The following is a 13,672-nucleotide window of genomic DNA, read 5'->3' on the forward strand; positions in this document are numbered from 1 at the left end:
TGTCTTTTGTTTTATTGTATACAGTTTAGTATATACAAAAAAGGGTTTAAATTAGTGTTAATTTACTTTGGCTACTTGTGATTCACATGAGTTATTAAAATCCTAGCAAACGTTTTCTTCCAAGTTCTTTCCTGGCACTCACCTGCATGCCAAAATCTTTGCTGCACGCTTGGAAAGCCCAGGGCTTTCCCAGAGGAATATCCTGTTGAAGACATGCAGAAGGTGAAGGAGACTTGATTGGATGTGGAGCTTGTTTGTAAGCGGGAAACAGACAGGGGGTTATCCTTTTGGTCGGTCTCAGCAGCTCTGTTTGATTTGTTTTCTTCCAGAGTAGATTCCTGTGTGTTCCCTGTGCTAGGACATCCACATTCCCAGGCATGTACCATAGTCCTGTGATGGATCTATTCCCAAACTGCAGGCTAGCCCTTGCTGCTCAGAGGCCAGTAGGACAGTAGAGACTATTCATGCTGCAACTAACACTGTTTATATTCAAAGCTAATTAAACCTTCAAGGAGAAAGGATGGCATTCTTGTAGTGTAGGGTATCTGGGACTTAAAATATATGCTTCAGTGAAACTTTGGAAGACATAAACTCACTTTTTAATGTCTATGCAAAAAAGTAAGCAGGAAAACATAGATAAACACCAGAAGTCACACTGTCATCAAGAGTAGCCAGTTTGATGGCAGTGGCAGTTGGATCCAATTTCTAGACTCAGTAGTGGGTGTTTGCAGAATGAACATCTTAAGCTGCAGAAGAATACACATTATATTTTATCACTAGAAAAGTTGTAGATAGTAATTTAATTTGATTTCATATGCAAAGGTGAAACTTTTTTTTTTTTAAATTTCCCGATGTCTGCGTTTTCTGACATCAGTAGATGAAGTAGCACAACATGCTAGTCCTGGCAGTTTCCTTAGAACTTTATCAAAGAAAAGGGCAGGTAAAGAGAAAAATACACAGTCATTCATAAAGCTTAAAATCTGTGTTACAAAAAGCTGTGTATTTCCATATCCTAGACCATTTGGCTGTGATTTCTCTCTTTCACAGATGGCACATAACTCCTGGTTGGGGTGTGAGAATTCCTTCTTTCAGATGACAACTTTGATGTTCTGATAGTATCAGCATTTTGCTCTGACATAGCAAGTAGTTAAATAATATATACTTCATGGAACTTACTAAACACATGTCCCATTGGCTCCAAATAGCTTTTTAAAAATTAATTGTATAGGAGTGCAGAAGTAATACAAGATCATTGATTGCAGAATTATTTCAAAATATAGATTTATCCAAGAAAAAATAAAATTCCTTTGTCTCATATAGGTTGGGTTTGTATGTATTCTCTTATATTAGGAGACATATTTTATAACCTGCAACTTGTTTTTTTGTGTTAAGTCATAGCTTGACTTTAAAAAAGATAGTTTTTGTTAAAAATAATATCAATCTTTGGGTAGTTCATGAACAAGTAGGATTTTCTTACTATTTTTTTTTTTGGTTTTTTACTTATTTCATCAACTAATTTTTGAAAAATAGAATAGTTGTTACAGTTGCATATGTCACTGGCCATTGATTTTACTTCACCACAATAGCTGTTTAGTTTTGGAAGAAGTTCTAGTGTATTTAAGGCTTCCCAAAGGTTTGACTGTATTCTGTCTCCAGGTGATAGAACCCCATGCATAAAAATATTTGTTCAGTTGAGTGATAAAAGGCTTCTGATAAAAGAGTCCTCTCCACATGCTCAAAGGAGCACAGAGGAACAATGAAAGGCAGGGGAACCTGAATAACCTAATAGAGAAATAAGCACTGTGACCCAGCTTCTTACAGGGCTATCACAGGAGTGTGATCAGCCCATGGAGTGGGAATGGAAAGCATTAAATTAAGTCAATGGAAGTGCTCTCTGGAACACCGTGGAGATTGAAGGCGGTTACTGCCAGCGGGGGAATAGCATGGTATTTATTAGGGGAAGTAAGGAAGAGCATTTAGGGCTTCTACAAAACTTATTGTGGGTTGTTTAGGAGAGGAATCATAGATGGGGAAAGGGAAGGATCAAGGTGGTTTTGGGGAGGATTATGTGTGTGAAAGTAGACATAAGGGGCCAGTTGTGTAAACAGTCTGCAGCTGTATGTGTGTACATGGACATTTATATACCAGCAACTGGAGTTGAACCACAGATCGTAGTGGCCCATGAGTTAGTGCTACCAGAAGCTGGAGAGCCTTGAATGGATGAAAATCAAGTGCTAGGAACTCAGGTTGGACCACAGATGAGCTTTTGTTAGTGAGTCTGCAATCTCTATATCAAGCCAGACTAGCTTGTTAGTAGAGTAAGTGAGTTGAGAAGCCAGGGAAAGGCCAGAGAGTCTAGAAGATGAATGAAACACTCGTTTGTATGTGCACATCTCTGTGAGTGAGACAGATGGAGGGGGCTGTCTACTGAGGGAATCAGGAGGTCCAGGTCACCATAAATTCTGGAGGTTCTTTGAGAGTCCTGTCTATATATTGTGTATATCAGTGCAACTGGAGACAAGATGATCCAAAGGCCAGCTCCTGGGTAGGCTGAGTGTCTAAGACCAATTAATGGAGAGATTCATAGTATGTGTGCCTGTGCATGTGTTTGTACATGTAAGTAGGGTTCTCTGGAGTGGGGTAGCACTACAGCAACTGGCTGCAGACCTTGGAGGCTCACAAGTCCAAGTGTCGGCAACCCAGGAGAACAAGAATCCATGTCTAGCTACTGGATAGGCTGCATGCTTAAAACCAGTTAGTAGAGGATCCACAGCATACCTCTGTGTGTGTGTGTGAAGGGATGTATCAGTGAGTGAGGCTGTCTGGAATAATAGCAAAAGGAGTAGGGCTGCAAGCTTCAGGTGTCAGCATACATAGAGACCGCAGATCCAGAGGTCAGCTACTGAAGGCTAAATGTTTAAGGACAGTTATTGCATGGATCTGTATTGTATAGAAATGCATATATATTTCCCACTAACAGACCTTCAACCTGACCACTCAGAAAGGGGAGCAGGATGAGGCGAAGAGATTCTTTTGCTGTCTTCTCAGGATCAACTTTCTTGTCAGTGGCTATAGTTTGGGCAGGCTTGGGTTGTATAATTCGCTCTTGCACCACTGCACTGTTAAGACACTGAGGAGAAGTATTCTTCAATTTAGAAAGCCTTCATGAAGGTTGTCTAAGGGTCAATGATCCTTAGGTGAATTGTCATCCTCTTACATCAGGAGAACATTTTGCTTGTAACACAAGCACTAAATAGTCTTACTTGAAGGTGCAGGCTATCCAAAATCTTAAAATCATTAAAATGCCTATTCTGAACATCCTGATCTGTAGTAGCAATTTCCACACTCTGCCCAGTTGATCTTGATATTGACATTATATTATAATGTGGCCCAAGAGATTGGTTTGTGGCGTGAGTATAGACTAGTACTAGCTTAAGTATTGGGGATTTTTATTTCACTCTTTCAGGCCTGCAAGAACAAAGGATACTTAAATGAGAGTTTAACTAGTTTAAAATTTTGTTTTACAGAGACTGTAATGAACCCATTTGACTCTTCTGTAAAAGATGATCTTTTTAGTTTAGGGAAGAGAAATACAGGAGAATCTCTCATCAGTTATTTTTCTCTTCTTTGAACTAAAATAACTCATAATATGAAATTGGAATATCATTCTTCAAAACTGAAATTAAAGCAGAAGTCAAAAAAGAATTGTCATCATTTCATGTGTTTAAAAGCCTCCAGTTTGCTCAGATATCTTGCTTATTACTCATTTTTAATGTAGAATGTAATATTGTTCCATTGATACTCTGAGATGACCTCAATCAGTGTTGCCTCTAGCAGTATCAGGAACTGGACTGAGCCTGGGTCTAACCTGATCTTGCAAGATCCTTGATTTTGAGCAAGATAGAAAGTGTGAAAGCCATTTTTTTTCCAAATTGGCGAATTCAGCTGAACAGATCATTTATATCTACACTGAAGAGTAGCAGAATACTGAACACACTGAGGATCTGAAATGCTACATCAGTCATCTGTACTAGTAAAGTGGCAGATTGAAGGCTTGTACCTGTACACATTCATAGTGTTAAATTATTAGCACATCCATGTGTTTGGCCCATGCCAATTGATCTTATCATAAACAGTGTCTACACGTAAGTCAGAAGGTAGAGTGGACCAAGGACCGTTCCTCAGAGATGATTGGATGTAACCATGCACTTCTTTGGAAGTTGGAATTCTTAGCCATGTGAACATGAACCATACTGTGCCTGTTGTCCTCAGAATTAGAGAGCAGTTTAACAGCTTGTTAGATTTGTGAGTGTACCTGCAGCTAGTGTGACTGGGGATCTGATTCAAGGCATGGAGCCAGTAGGAGAGGGAGAAAGAGAAGAAAAATAGTGAGGGACGTTGGACTGCAGGTTGTGAAATGAGATTTATGCACACAAAGTTCTTGTGTACTTTTCTTATTTTCCTAATGCTTTCTGACTTAAAATATTCACTGTGAGAGGGACAGTTCTGTCTGCTTCAGGCTGCCTGTTTCTGTTTACCTGTGAAATACTTCTGTGCTTGATAAATATTACCTTGCTCACTGGTGAGAAGCTATCTGGAGAATATGCTTGACATGGCAAGCAGTCTGCTGAGCAAGTCTTCTCTATTTTCTTTCTTCTTCTTTCCTTTCTCACTTTTTATCTGACTTTCTGTGCCCTGATTAACTTCTCTGTATTTTATTTTCTTCTAGTTTCCTTGGGGCAGAGGCATTATACTTTGGTAAATGGGAGACTCAGACCCGATTAGAAAAAAAACTTCTTTCTGTGTTGAAAAATTACCTTGTATATTATTTCAAGGCAATGTCTGGGAACCCAGTGGCAAAGTAATGACATGATGCAGTGCAACCCCTACGCCAGACCATGGAATTGAGACCATAATGGGTGTGGGGGAATGCCAAGTTCCTCTGCTGCCAGGACAGCCTAGGGAAGCCTGTGCCTCAGGGAGGCATAGGCCTTTTGCAGAGGTTCTGCTGCTCAGAGTAACCATCTGAGCCAAGTTACCCTTGAGTACTGAGCTGCTCAGCATTTCTCGAGGTCTGTTAGACAATTTTAATGAGGTTGTGCTTAACCAGTAAGCTCCTTCCAGTTTTCGCAAGCCTGCCCAGGTATTTTGCACTGCTTTTGAATCAAGGAATCAGCTCTTCGGGAAGGTCTAAGAATATAAGGTCTCCTGTAGGAATATAGGTAACATAGTTCAGGGACATTGATGAAGGCTGAGATCTGCATAAACTTGCTCACTTGATCATGTCTGCTTTAGGATGAGCCTAGTCTTTCCTTTCTGATGATTAATGTGGAATGAATCCCCAGGTGCATTGGTATGGATAGTGACATCAGCAGTCCATAAACTGGAAATAGAAACCATTGAGAATCTCTCTCCTGCATAAAACATGGAACAGTCATATCTATAAACTTTTAGAAAGGGAATAGGAACAATGAATCCTATTTGTAAATAAACTGGCTGTTGCTGTTGGGTTCTGGGTTGGCTTTTTTGATCTGTTTTGTAAGGTTCTGCTTTTTTAAAGTAACAATATGGAAATAGGAAAGTCAAAATAAACAAATAAAACTTTCCATAATTAAAGAAAAAGCAACTGATTTATACAGTGTTTATCAACACGTATAAGTATCTATTCAAGGGAGTCTTGTTCTTCTTCTGTGTCCTCACTATAAATGTACGCAGTATAGTGCGCGTGCTTCCATACTAGTAACTTCCAGGGTGGTCTCAGACCTTGACATAGTAATTTGGAGAATGATACGTTTATAGTTTGCACTGTTACAATTTCTTCTGTATTTCTTTGTACCCAAATAGAGAATAACAAGTCCAAGAACAGTCAAGGCTAGTATCTGCCTCCGGTAGTAGATTCAATTACAATGGAAATGCAGACCACTTGTGGGAATAAACTTGGCCTGTGAAGCTCTGCATGTACCCTACTCCTGAGCAGGATAATGCAACAGACTTTTTAATACTAATTTTTCTGATAAAACTGGGACTCCTACACAGGCTTGCAATGTAATGCCCAGATCCAGAACAAAGTGAATCCATTACAGGATCAACTGGGTCATCATCCTAAACTCCAAAAGAAATTTTGTTCCCGAACTGGAAACAAACGTGTCTTGGCCTTGTGTCCACATTTACACCTGCCAATGAAACAGGCAACCCTAGTCCTAAGGAGACCGGCATGTATTCATGTAACTCATCTCTCTGTCCCACCTTTCCCTTTCCAAAAAGAGAGTGGCCTTCCGTATACTGGTCATTATGATGACTCTGCTCCATTCTGTCAGTGTGCTTACACTTTGCCTGGGAAAGTCTGGTCAGAACATTGCCAAGCAACTTGCTAATCATAACTTAGCATGATTATGTACCCAGTGCCTCTACTCCCATCTTGGCCCATCTTAATTTACTAGTATGGACATAACTGTCATATTTAATCTCAAAACATTAATGTGTATTTTTGGTGTATGGAAGCCCTCTACAAGACAATCTTGTGAGGAACAGATAAGATTTTAGTCTGACTTGTAATAGCACAAAATACTCTTTTTATTTAATTTTTTTAAATATAAACAGAAATACTTCTGGATACAACTCAAGAGACCTCAGAGATTGGCTGGACCACACACCCTTCTGATGGGGTAAGCATTTCCCTTGTCCTCTTCTTGACTGTGCCTCTGCTGGGAAGACGTGCATGCATCTGATGAAGAAAGGGAAACTGGAAGCAATGAGACTTTGTTCATGGATTTTGTACATATGAGCAATTTGAACACAATGTGTTGTGCAAAGCCAGATGGTTAAGAGAGGAGGATACTGGGTGGGATACTATTGTCACCTCCTTACTGTCTACATTCCACTGTCCTAATATAAATAATTATCCCTCTGTCCTGATAGAATAGAATAGAATATTTCAGTTGGAAGGTACCTACAACAATCACCTACTCCAGCTGCCACTTCAGGGCTGATCAAAAGTTAAAGCATGTTATTACAAGCATCGTCAAATGCTGACAGGCTTGGAGTATTGACCGCCTCCCTAGGGAGCCTGTTTTAGTGTCTGACCACCCTCTCGGTAAAGAAGTGTTTCCTAATGTCAATTCTAAATCTCCCCTAAGGCAGCTTTGAACCATTCCCATGCATCCTATCACTGGACTCCAGGGAGAAGGGATCAGCTCCTCCCTCTCCATTTCCCCTCCTCAGGAAGCTGCAGATGGCAAGGGGATTGCCACTCGGCCTCCTTTTTTACAAGCTAGACAAACCCAGAACCCTCAGCTGCTCACCACAGCATATGCCTTTCAGCCATCCACCAGCTTTTTTTGCCCTCCTCTGAACTCATTTCAGGACCTTCACACCCCTCTGAAATGGTGGGGCTCAGAACTGCACCCAGCACTCCGTGTGAGGCCACACCAATGCTGAGCACAGTGGGATAATCCCCTCTTCTGACCAGCTGGTGATGCCATGTTTGATGCTCCCCAGGATGTGGTTTGCCCTCGGGGCTGCCCTGGCACACACTGCTGACTCACATTGAGCTGATGCCACCAGCACCCCCAGGGCGCTCTGCAGGGCACTCTCCAGCCACTCCTCTCCCACTTTATACTTGTGTGCAGAGTTACTCCATCCCAGGTGCAGCATCTGGCGTTTGTTCTTGTTAAGTTTCATGCCATGGATGACTGCCTAATGCTCTAATCTATCCAGATCCCTCTGTGAGCTCTTTTGTCCCTCCAGAAAGTTAACAGCACTTGCCAGGTTAGTCTTGACAGTAAACTTGGCAATGGTGCGTTCAACTCCTGCATCCAGGTCATCGATAAATACCTTGCACAGAACTGGTTCTAGAATTGAGTCCAAGGAACACTGTGGCAGAGCTAGGAGTTGGACTCTATGATCCTTGTGGGTCCCTTCCAACTCAGATGTTCCATGATTCCATAATTCATACTGTGTGCATTGATGTACAAACATTTCAGTTGTGCTCCTGAGCCCTCCATGCTCCCGGGAGCAGCATACGTATTTCCACTAGCACTGCTATCCCCAGGCTATGCCATGCCAATTCTTGGTTTACCTCCAGCTCTCCTGTTGATATGCCCTTCCTTCATCAATTCTAGATTAAATCTCTCTCAATCAGTCTGTCCAGTTTATGAGCAAAGATACCTTTCACCTGTTGGGACAGTGGATCCTGTCAGGTCCCAGCATACCTTGTGTCTCAAAGATTCCTCAATGGTTACAAAACCAAGCATTTTGGCAGAAGCACCAGTCCTGAAGCCAGGTATTGATATCTTGGGATCACTTGTTTCTTCCAAAGTGTCTCACTGTTACTAAGAGGATTGGGAAAAACACTACCTGTGCTCCTGAATTTTTTTGCATTCTTCCCAAGGCCCTAAAATCTCTGTTGATCAACTTTGTACTTTTTGTTGGGACATTACTAGTACCCCTGTGAAAAAGCAGGAGTGAATAATAGTCTGAAGGCTGTACTAAGCTCTTCCATCATCTAGTGACAGCCCTAAACTAGGCCCCAGGGAGGCAGCAAACTTGCCTAAAAAGATGTTCTGATCTGCAAATGGGTGCTTCTGTTTCACGCAGGACAGTGTCACTAATGACCACAAGTTGCCAATTTTTCTTTTTGGTACAGTTTGTTGGTCAGATCTTCACGAGAATGCTTGACCGGGTCCCTTCTCTTCTGTCTCACTGTGCACTTCCTCTGTCATACTCAGAACCTTGTACCTATTATATAAAGCTAGTTAAGAGGGTAAGGAGGGGTTTCTTTTACAGCTTTGTACAGTAACCCGCTTTCGGTACAGTAACCCCTCCCTATCCTTCCTTTGTGCCTTCCTCCTGGCACAAACCAGATCTGGGCCTACCCCTGTAGTGGTCATGCAGAATGGCTTGTGTGCATAGGAGATGTCAGAGGATAGCTCCAACTGTGGTAAAGCTGGGTAGAAGGGACTTCTACTTCAGTGTGCTTTCCAAAGAACAGTGTCTTGTTGCTCTGTCTCATTTGCTTGTGTTGTGCGTCTTGTCTCTGGAGATAAGACATGGGGAAATAGGAGGGAAGAAAGTGACTCTCATTTTAAGATTCTGAATGCCATGTGACAAGTTTGTATTAATTATGTTTTCTGTCACAACAGTTCTTACTTCAAAACTTTGACCACTCTTCTTTACAGGGTCATGCTTTGTCCTGTGTAGAGTGCTGTGCTGCACATGGCATCAGCAGATTCAAGTCTTGTCATAGACAAGACTGGCAAGGAGAAGGAAGGGGAAGACAAAGACCTGTCCCATATTTTTGATGCAGTTGAACACTGAATCTTGTTTTTTTTTACAGTTTCTTTTTTCTTTTCTTTCCCCTATTTCCATTGTAGTGGGATGAGGTAAGTGTCCTGGATGACAAGAAGCGCCTGATCCGGACCTTTCAAGTCTGTAATGTGGCTGAACCAGGTCAGAACAATTGGTTGCGTACTCACTTCATAGAGCGACGTGGAGCCCACCGAGTCCACGTCCGCCTCCGTTTCTCAGTGAGAGACTGTGCCAGCATGCGCACTGTGGCCTCTTCTTGCAAGGAGACTTTCACACTCTACTATCACCAGTCGGAGGCTGACATAGCCTCTCAGGACCTGCCAGAGTGGCGTGAGGGCCCCTGGACCAAAGTGGATACTATTGCAGCTGATGAAAGCTTTTCCCAGGTGGACAGCACTGGGAAGGTGGTAAAGATGAATGTTAAAGTACGTAGCTTTGGACCACTTACCAAGCATGGCTTCTACCTGGCCTTCCAGGACTCAGGAGCCTGCATGTCCCTGGTGGCAGTCCAAGTCTTTTTCTACAAGTGCCCAGCTGTGGTGAAAGGATTTGCCTCCTTTCCTGAAACGTTTGCAGGAGGGGAGAGGACCTCGCTGGTGGAGTCACCAGGGACGTGTGTGCCAAATGCTGAAGAGACAAGCACGACTGGGTCTTCAAGTGTTCGGTTGCACTGCAATGGAGAAGGGGAGTGGATGGTGGCCATTGGACGATGTACCTGCAAGGCTGGCTACCAGCCTGTTGATGATGAACGAGCTTGCCAAGGTGAGAGAACCTTTTTTCCACCCTTTAGGCAGCCCCTTTTTTGTTGGTTCTCTGTATTTGGTACTAGTGAAAAGTTCACAGAGCTAGGAGGTTAAACCATTTCTTACAGTGAACGCCTACTAGCAGTCTCTTCTGACAGTTTTAGCACCTCAGACTGGAGCTGGAGGGGTTTAGAAGTGGTATTCTTCAATTTAGTGCTCTGGCTAAAACCATGCTGCCTCTTGCTCCCGGTCTCCCTCAGACTGAAAGCACAAAAGGCAAAGATCACCGTTTGAGGTTAGAGCAACTTACTGAAAACAGCAATGAGATAAGAAAATGAACAGTAACAGCAACAATATTAATAAGAAAAGGTATAAGACAAAGAAATTATTTACATGGAAAGTCCATGACAATATACAAATACCAGTCAGCTTTTCTCTGCCACGTTTTCTGCGGACCAGAAAGAACACCCTTCTCCTCAGAAGAGAGAGTCCTGTCCCACTGCCCCGGGCAATGACCCTAGGTGGTACAGAATAACATCTGGGTCCTGGTCATGCCCCCTCAGCCACACCCCCTCCCAGCTACTGCAGAAATTACCTTGTCCTGACTAAAGCTGGGACACCACTTCTTGGTGATAACAACATGGTTGAAAACTCCACTCAGACCTTAGTTCAAGCTGCCACAAGAGGCAGCCTGTTAGGCTACTTATACAAAATTACCAGGAGTTGTCACTAGCCAGACCTACCCAAACTCCACTTCTTTACCAAGAGGCAACAGTGTTAGAAGAAACATGCCACATGGAACAGAGCTGAGCTCAGAGCTAATACACTCTACTGTCCTAGCTAGTTTTGGCCCTTTTGCTAGTACTGTTGGAACTAGGAATTAAAAAAAAAAAAAAAAAAAGGAAATAGCAGCAGCCTGGTCATGGGACAGGAAACATGTAGCAGGGCTGACCTGACAAGAAAAAATAGTCATAATGGTATTATCATTACCAGTAATGTACTCTCTGCCCGAGGTCCCATGGTATTTTCTGTGTTTATTGGAGGAAATAGAATAAATTATGTATCGCCCAGAAGTGATACTGGGCCAAAATCTGGCCAAGCCTGAACACCCAGTCTAATGTCATGACTGTATTCCTATCTCAAGCTTAAGACTGTCCATTAGAGGAAACTGCTTATGTTGGTTATGTAATTTTTTGTAGAACATTCCTCTCATGCTTCCTTTGTTTTAATATGCATCTACTCAAAATCTCTCAGCAATATAAAGTGTTGCTGCACCACCCTTACTAATCTAAAAAATAAATGTAATGTGGAAACAAGTTTTGGCTGCAGACACAATTTTAAAGTTGTATTATAATTTATTCAAATAAGAGTTCGAGTCAAACATTAGGTGTACAAATATCCTGGTTAACACCAAGTGCAAATGCAACAGATAATTAATGGTTGTCAATATGATATTTACATTCGTGCTTCATGAAGTGATTTGGGTCATGTAAAATAGCTTTATTAAAATACAGGTCATTGTGCTGGAGACTTATAAAGCAATTAAAATTGGTAAGTGCTTTTCATTTGTTTAAACTGTGAGAATAATTAAAATGTGTGTGCCTTTTTATCCTGCTCATCCTGAAAGAAATGTTACTACATTCCTATAGTGCTGCTCCTGAGATGGTAAGCTCAGGCAGACATAGAGCAGCTCTGTATGGCACTAGTTCTGCTGTCTGCATCAGTAACATGACTAGTTCACAGTTTAGATAAACTGCCAGTCAATAATTTAGTATCAGATAGTCTTAAGCACTCAAAAAATAACGGAATTAGGCTTGGTAGATAAAATTTTAAAAAATCTATCTTCTGTTTTCCATACCATTCAGTGAAAGCTGATACTCCCTTGCAGCCTCATTATCATAAAAGCTGGAGAAAGATGAAAATGATAAACACTATAAGGAATAACTGAAACAATGACAGTCTATCAAGCTACAAAACTCCATTCCCATCAATTACTTCCTAAGATTCCATGAGCAGGTTAGAGCAGCTAAAGACAACCAAATAATGAATCTTAATGTTAGAGGGTATTTTTTTTCTGCTCATGTTTCCTGTTAACTCCTCTGGCTCAATCAGTGTTTGTTCCTGATCTCTTCTCCTGCTAACAATATGTTGCTGTCCTGTCTGAATGGAGCCACATTCAGTTCATGTAATTTGTCCCCTTGCTTGGTGTTTCTTTGTGTGGAGTCCTTTCCAGCACTTCCCCTCTATATGTATGTTCTCCCTTCCTAAGAACAGAAGTATGCCATGATACAGAGCTGCTACAGTGTTGTAGATGAAATGCAGAACAAAAGCAATAGCCCAAGGGCAGATTTCTGCTGATGATACTGCAGGGAGCTCTTCTTAATAAGACTGAAGAATCAACCAAGGATAGGAAGGAGAAGCAAGTTTCCTTCTTACACTTTTGTAGAAGAGTGTGTGGGCATTGCCTTCCCCCTCACCATATGCAAGCCTGTGGAGTCCTTCCTGGACCAGCTGTTACCTCTTTATTTAGAACAAAGAATCTGCCAAGAGCCATTCTGAGGAGAAAGATAGAAAGCCCTTGTTTTTTCCCCCTGCCCCCTATCATAAGTTAAGATGCTTTCTTTTATTAGTTTTATGAGACTGCCTGCTGTATTTTACTATATGGCAAATTTCTCCAACTAGATAGAAAAGAAGAGCGAACCAACAATCTTTAGTAAGCCCTCTGGGTGATGTGGGATGTGCTCTGTGTGGGATTCACTTTTGACCTTATCTGAGCGGACTTCTCATGCTGAACGGTCAGAAAGGAGAACGGCAGTTTGAAGAGAAAAAAAAGAAGGTTGGGACCTAATCTCCTTTTCTTTGGGTAGATATATACACACAGGCAACCTTGCCTGGCACGGTTTTCTGCACCTTGTGTTTTTCCTCATAGAAGGCTGGAAGCAGAATGTTCTGTGTGATTAGGCTATCCTAGGCTACTGGTTCCCAAAATTCTGGATTGATTGGCTGTTCTCCCAAGCCTTCTCTCCGATTCGCATATTCGTTACTGAAAACAGTTGTTCCCGAATCCATCTCCACAAACAATTAAATAATGTGTTTCTTGGGATACGCTGCCTGCTGCTTATCATTGCTGTTAAAAGTCATATAGGATTTAAGTTACCACATGCTTTTGAAAATAATATTTAGAATTCATGACTGAGACATTTTAAAAATACTTCAGAAATTGCAGTGTTGACAAAAAGAAGAGAAATGCCTGCTAGATAAAGTGCTAAGCTGACTTCTGAATGAAGAAGGACAGAGCTCAGGACAGAGCTGAGCTGATTGGCCATATCTGTGGCACCTCTGTACAAATATATTTAACTGGAGACAGAAAACAGCAGCCAGAGAGAGGAGGAGGGAACAAGTTTGGAGTGGAAAGAGTTAAGTTGAGCTTGGGACAGGGAGGAGGAAAGGTGTTGTTTCAATGTTTGTTTTTGTTTTCTCATTATCCAAATCTATGTTAATCAGCAATAAATTAAATTAAATTTCCCCGAGCCAAGTCTGTTTTGCCTGTGATAGTAATTGGTAAACAAACTCCGTGTCTTTATAACTTCTTTACCTCTGCCCACCATCTTTCTAATCCAATT

General features: G+C 41.7%; 1 protein-coding gene across 2 annotated transcripts in view; it reads left to right on the forward strand.

Annotated features, from left to right (window-relative positions):
• The window catches only part of LOC113988477 (ephrin type-B receptor 5), a 69,413-nt gene that overhangs the window by 22,210 nt on the left and 33,531 nt on the right, over window positions 1-13,672 (forward strand). For both annotated transcript variants that reach the window (XM_027722128.2, XM_027722127.2), the window contains exons 3-4: window positions 6,601-6,665; window positions 9,372-10,068. In XM_027722128.2, the coding sequence (XP_027577929.1) occupies window positions 6,601-6,665; window positions 9,372-10,068 (762 nt within the window). The remainder of the gene's footprint in view (window positions 1-6,600; window positions 6,666-9,371; window positions 10,069-13,672) is intronic.

This window comes from Pipra filicauda, unplaced genomic scaffold, assembly GCF_003945595.2.
Source record: "Pipra filicauda isolate LSUMZ 115617 unplaced genomic scaffold, ASM394559v2 scaffold234_size1211729_pilon, whole genome shotgun sequence".
Classification (NCBI taxonomy): domain Eukaryota; kingdom Metazoa; phylum Chordata; class Aves; order Passeriformes; family Pipridae; genus Pipra; species Pipra filicauda.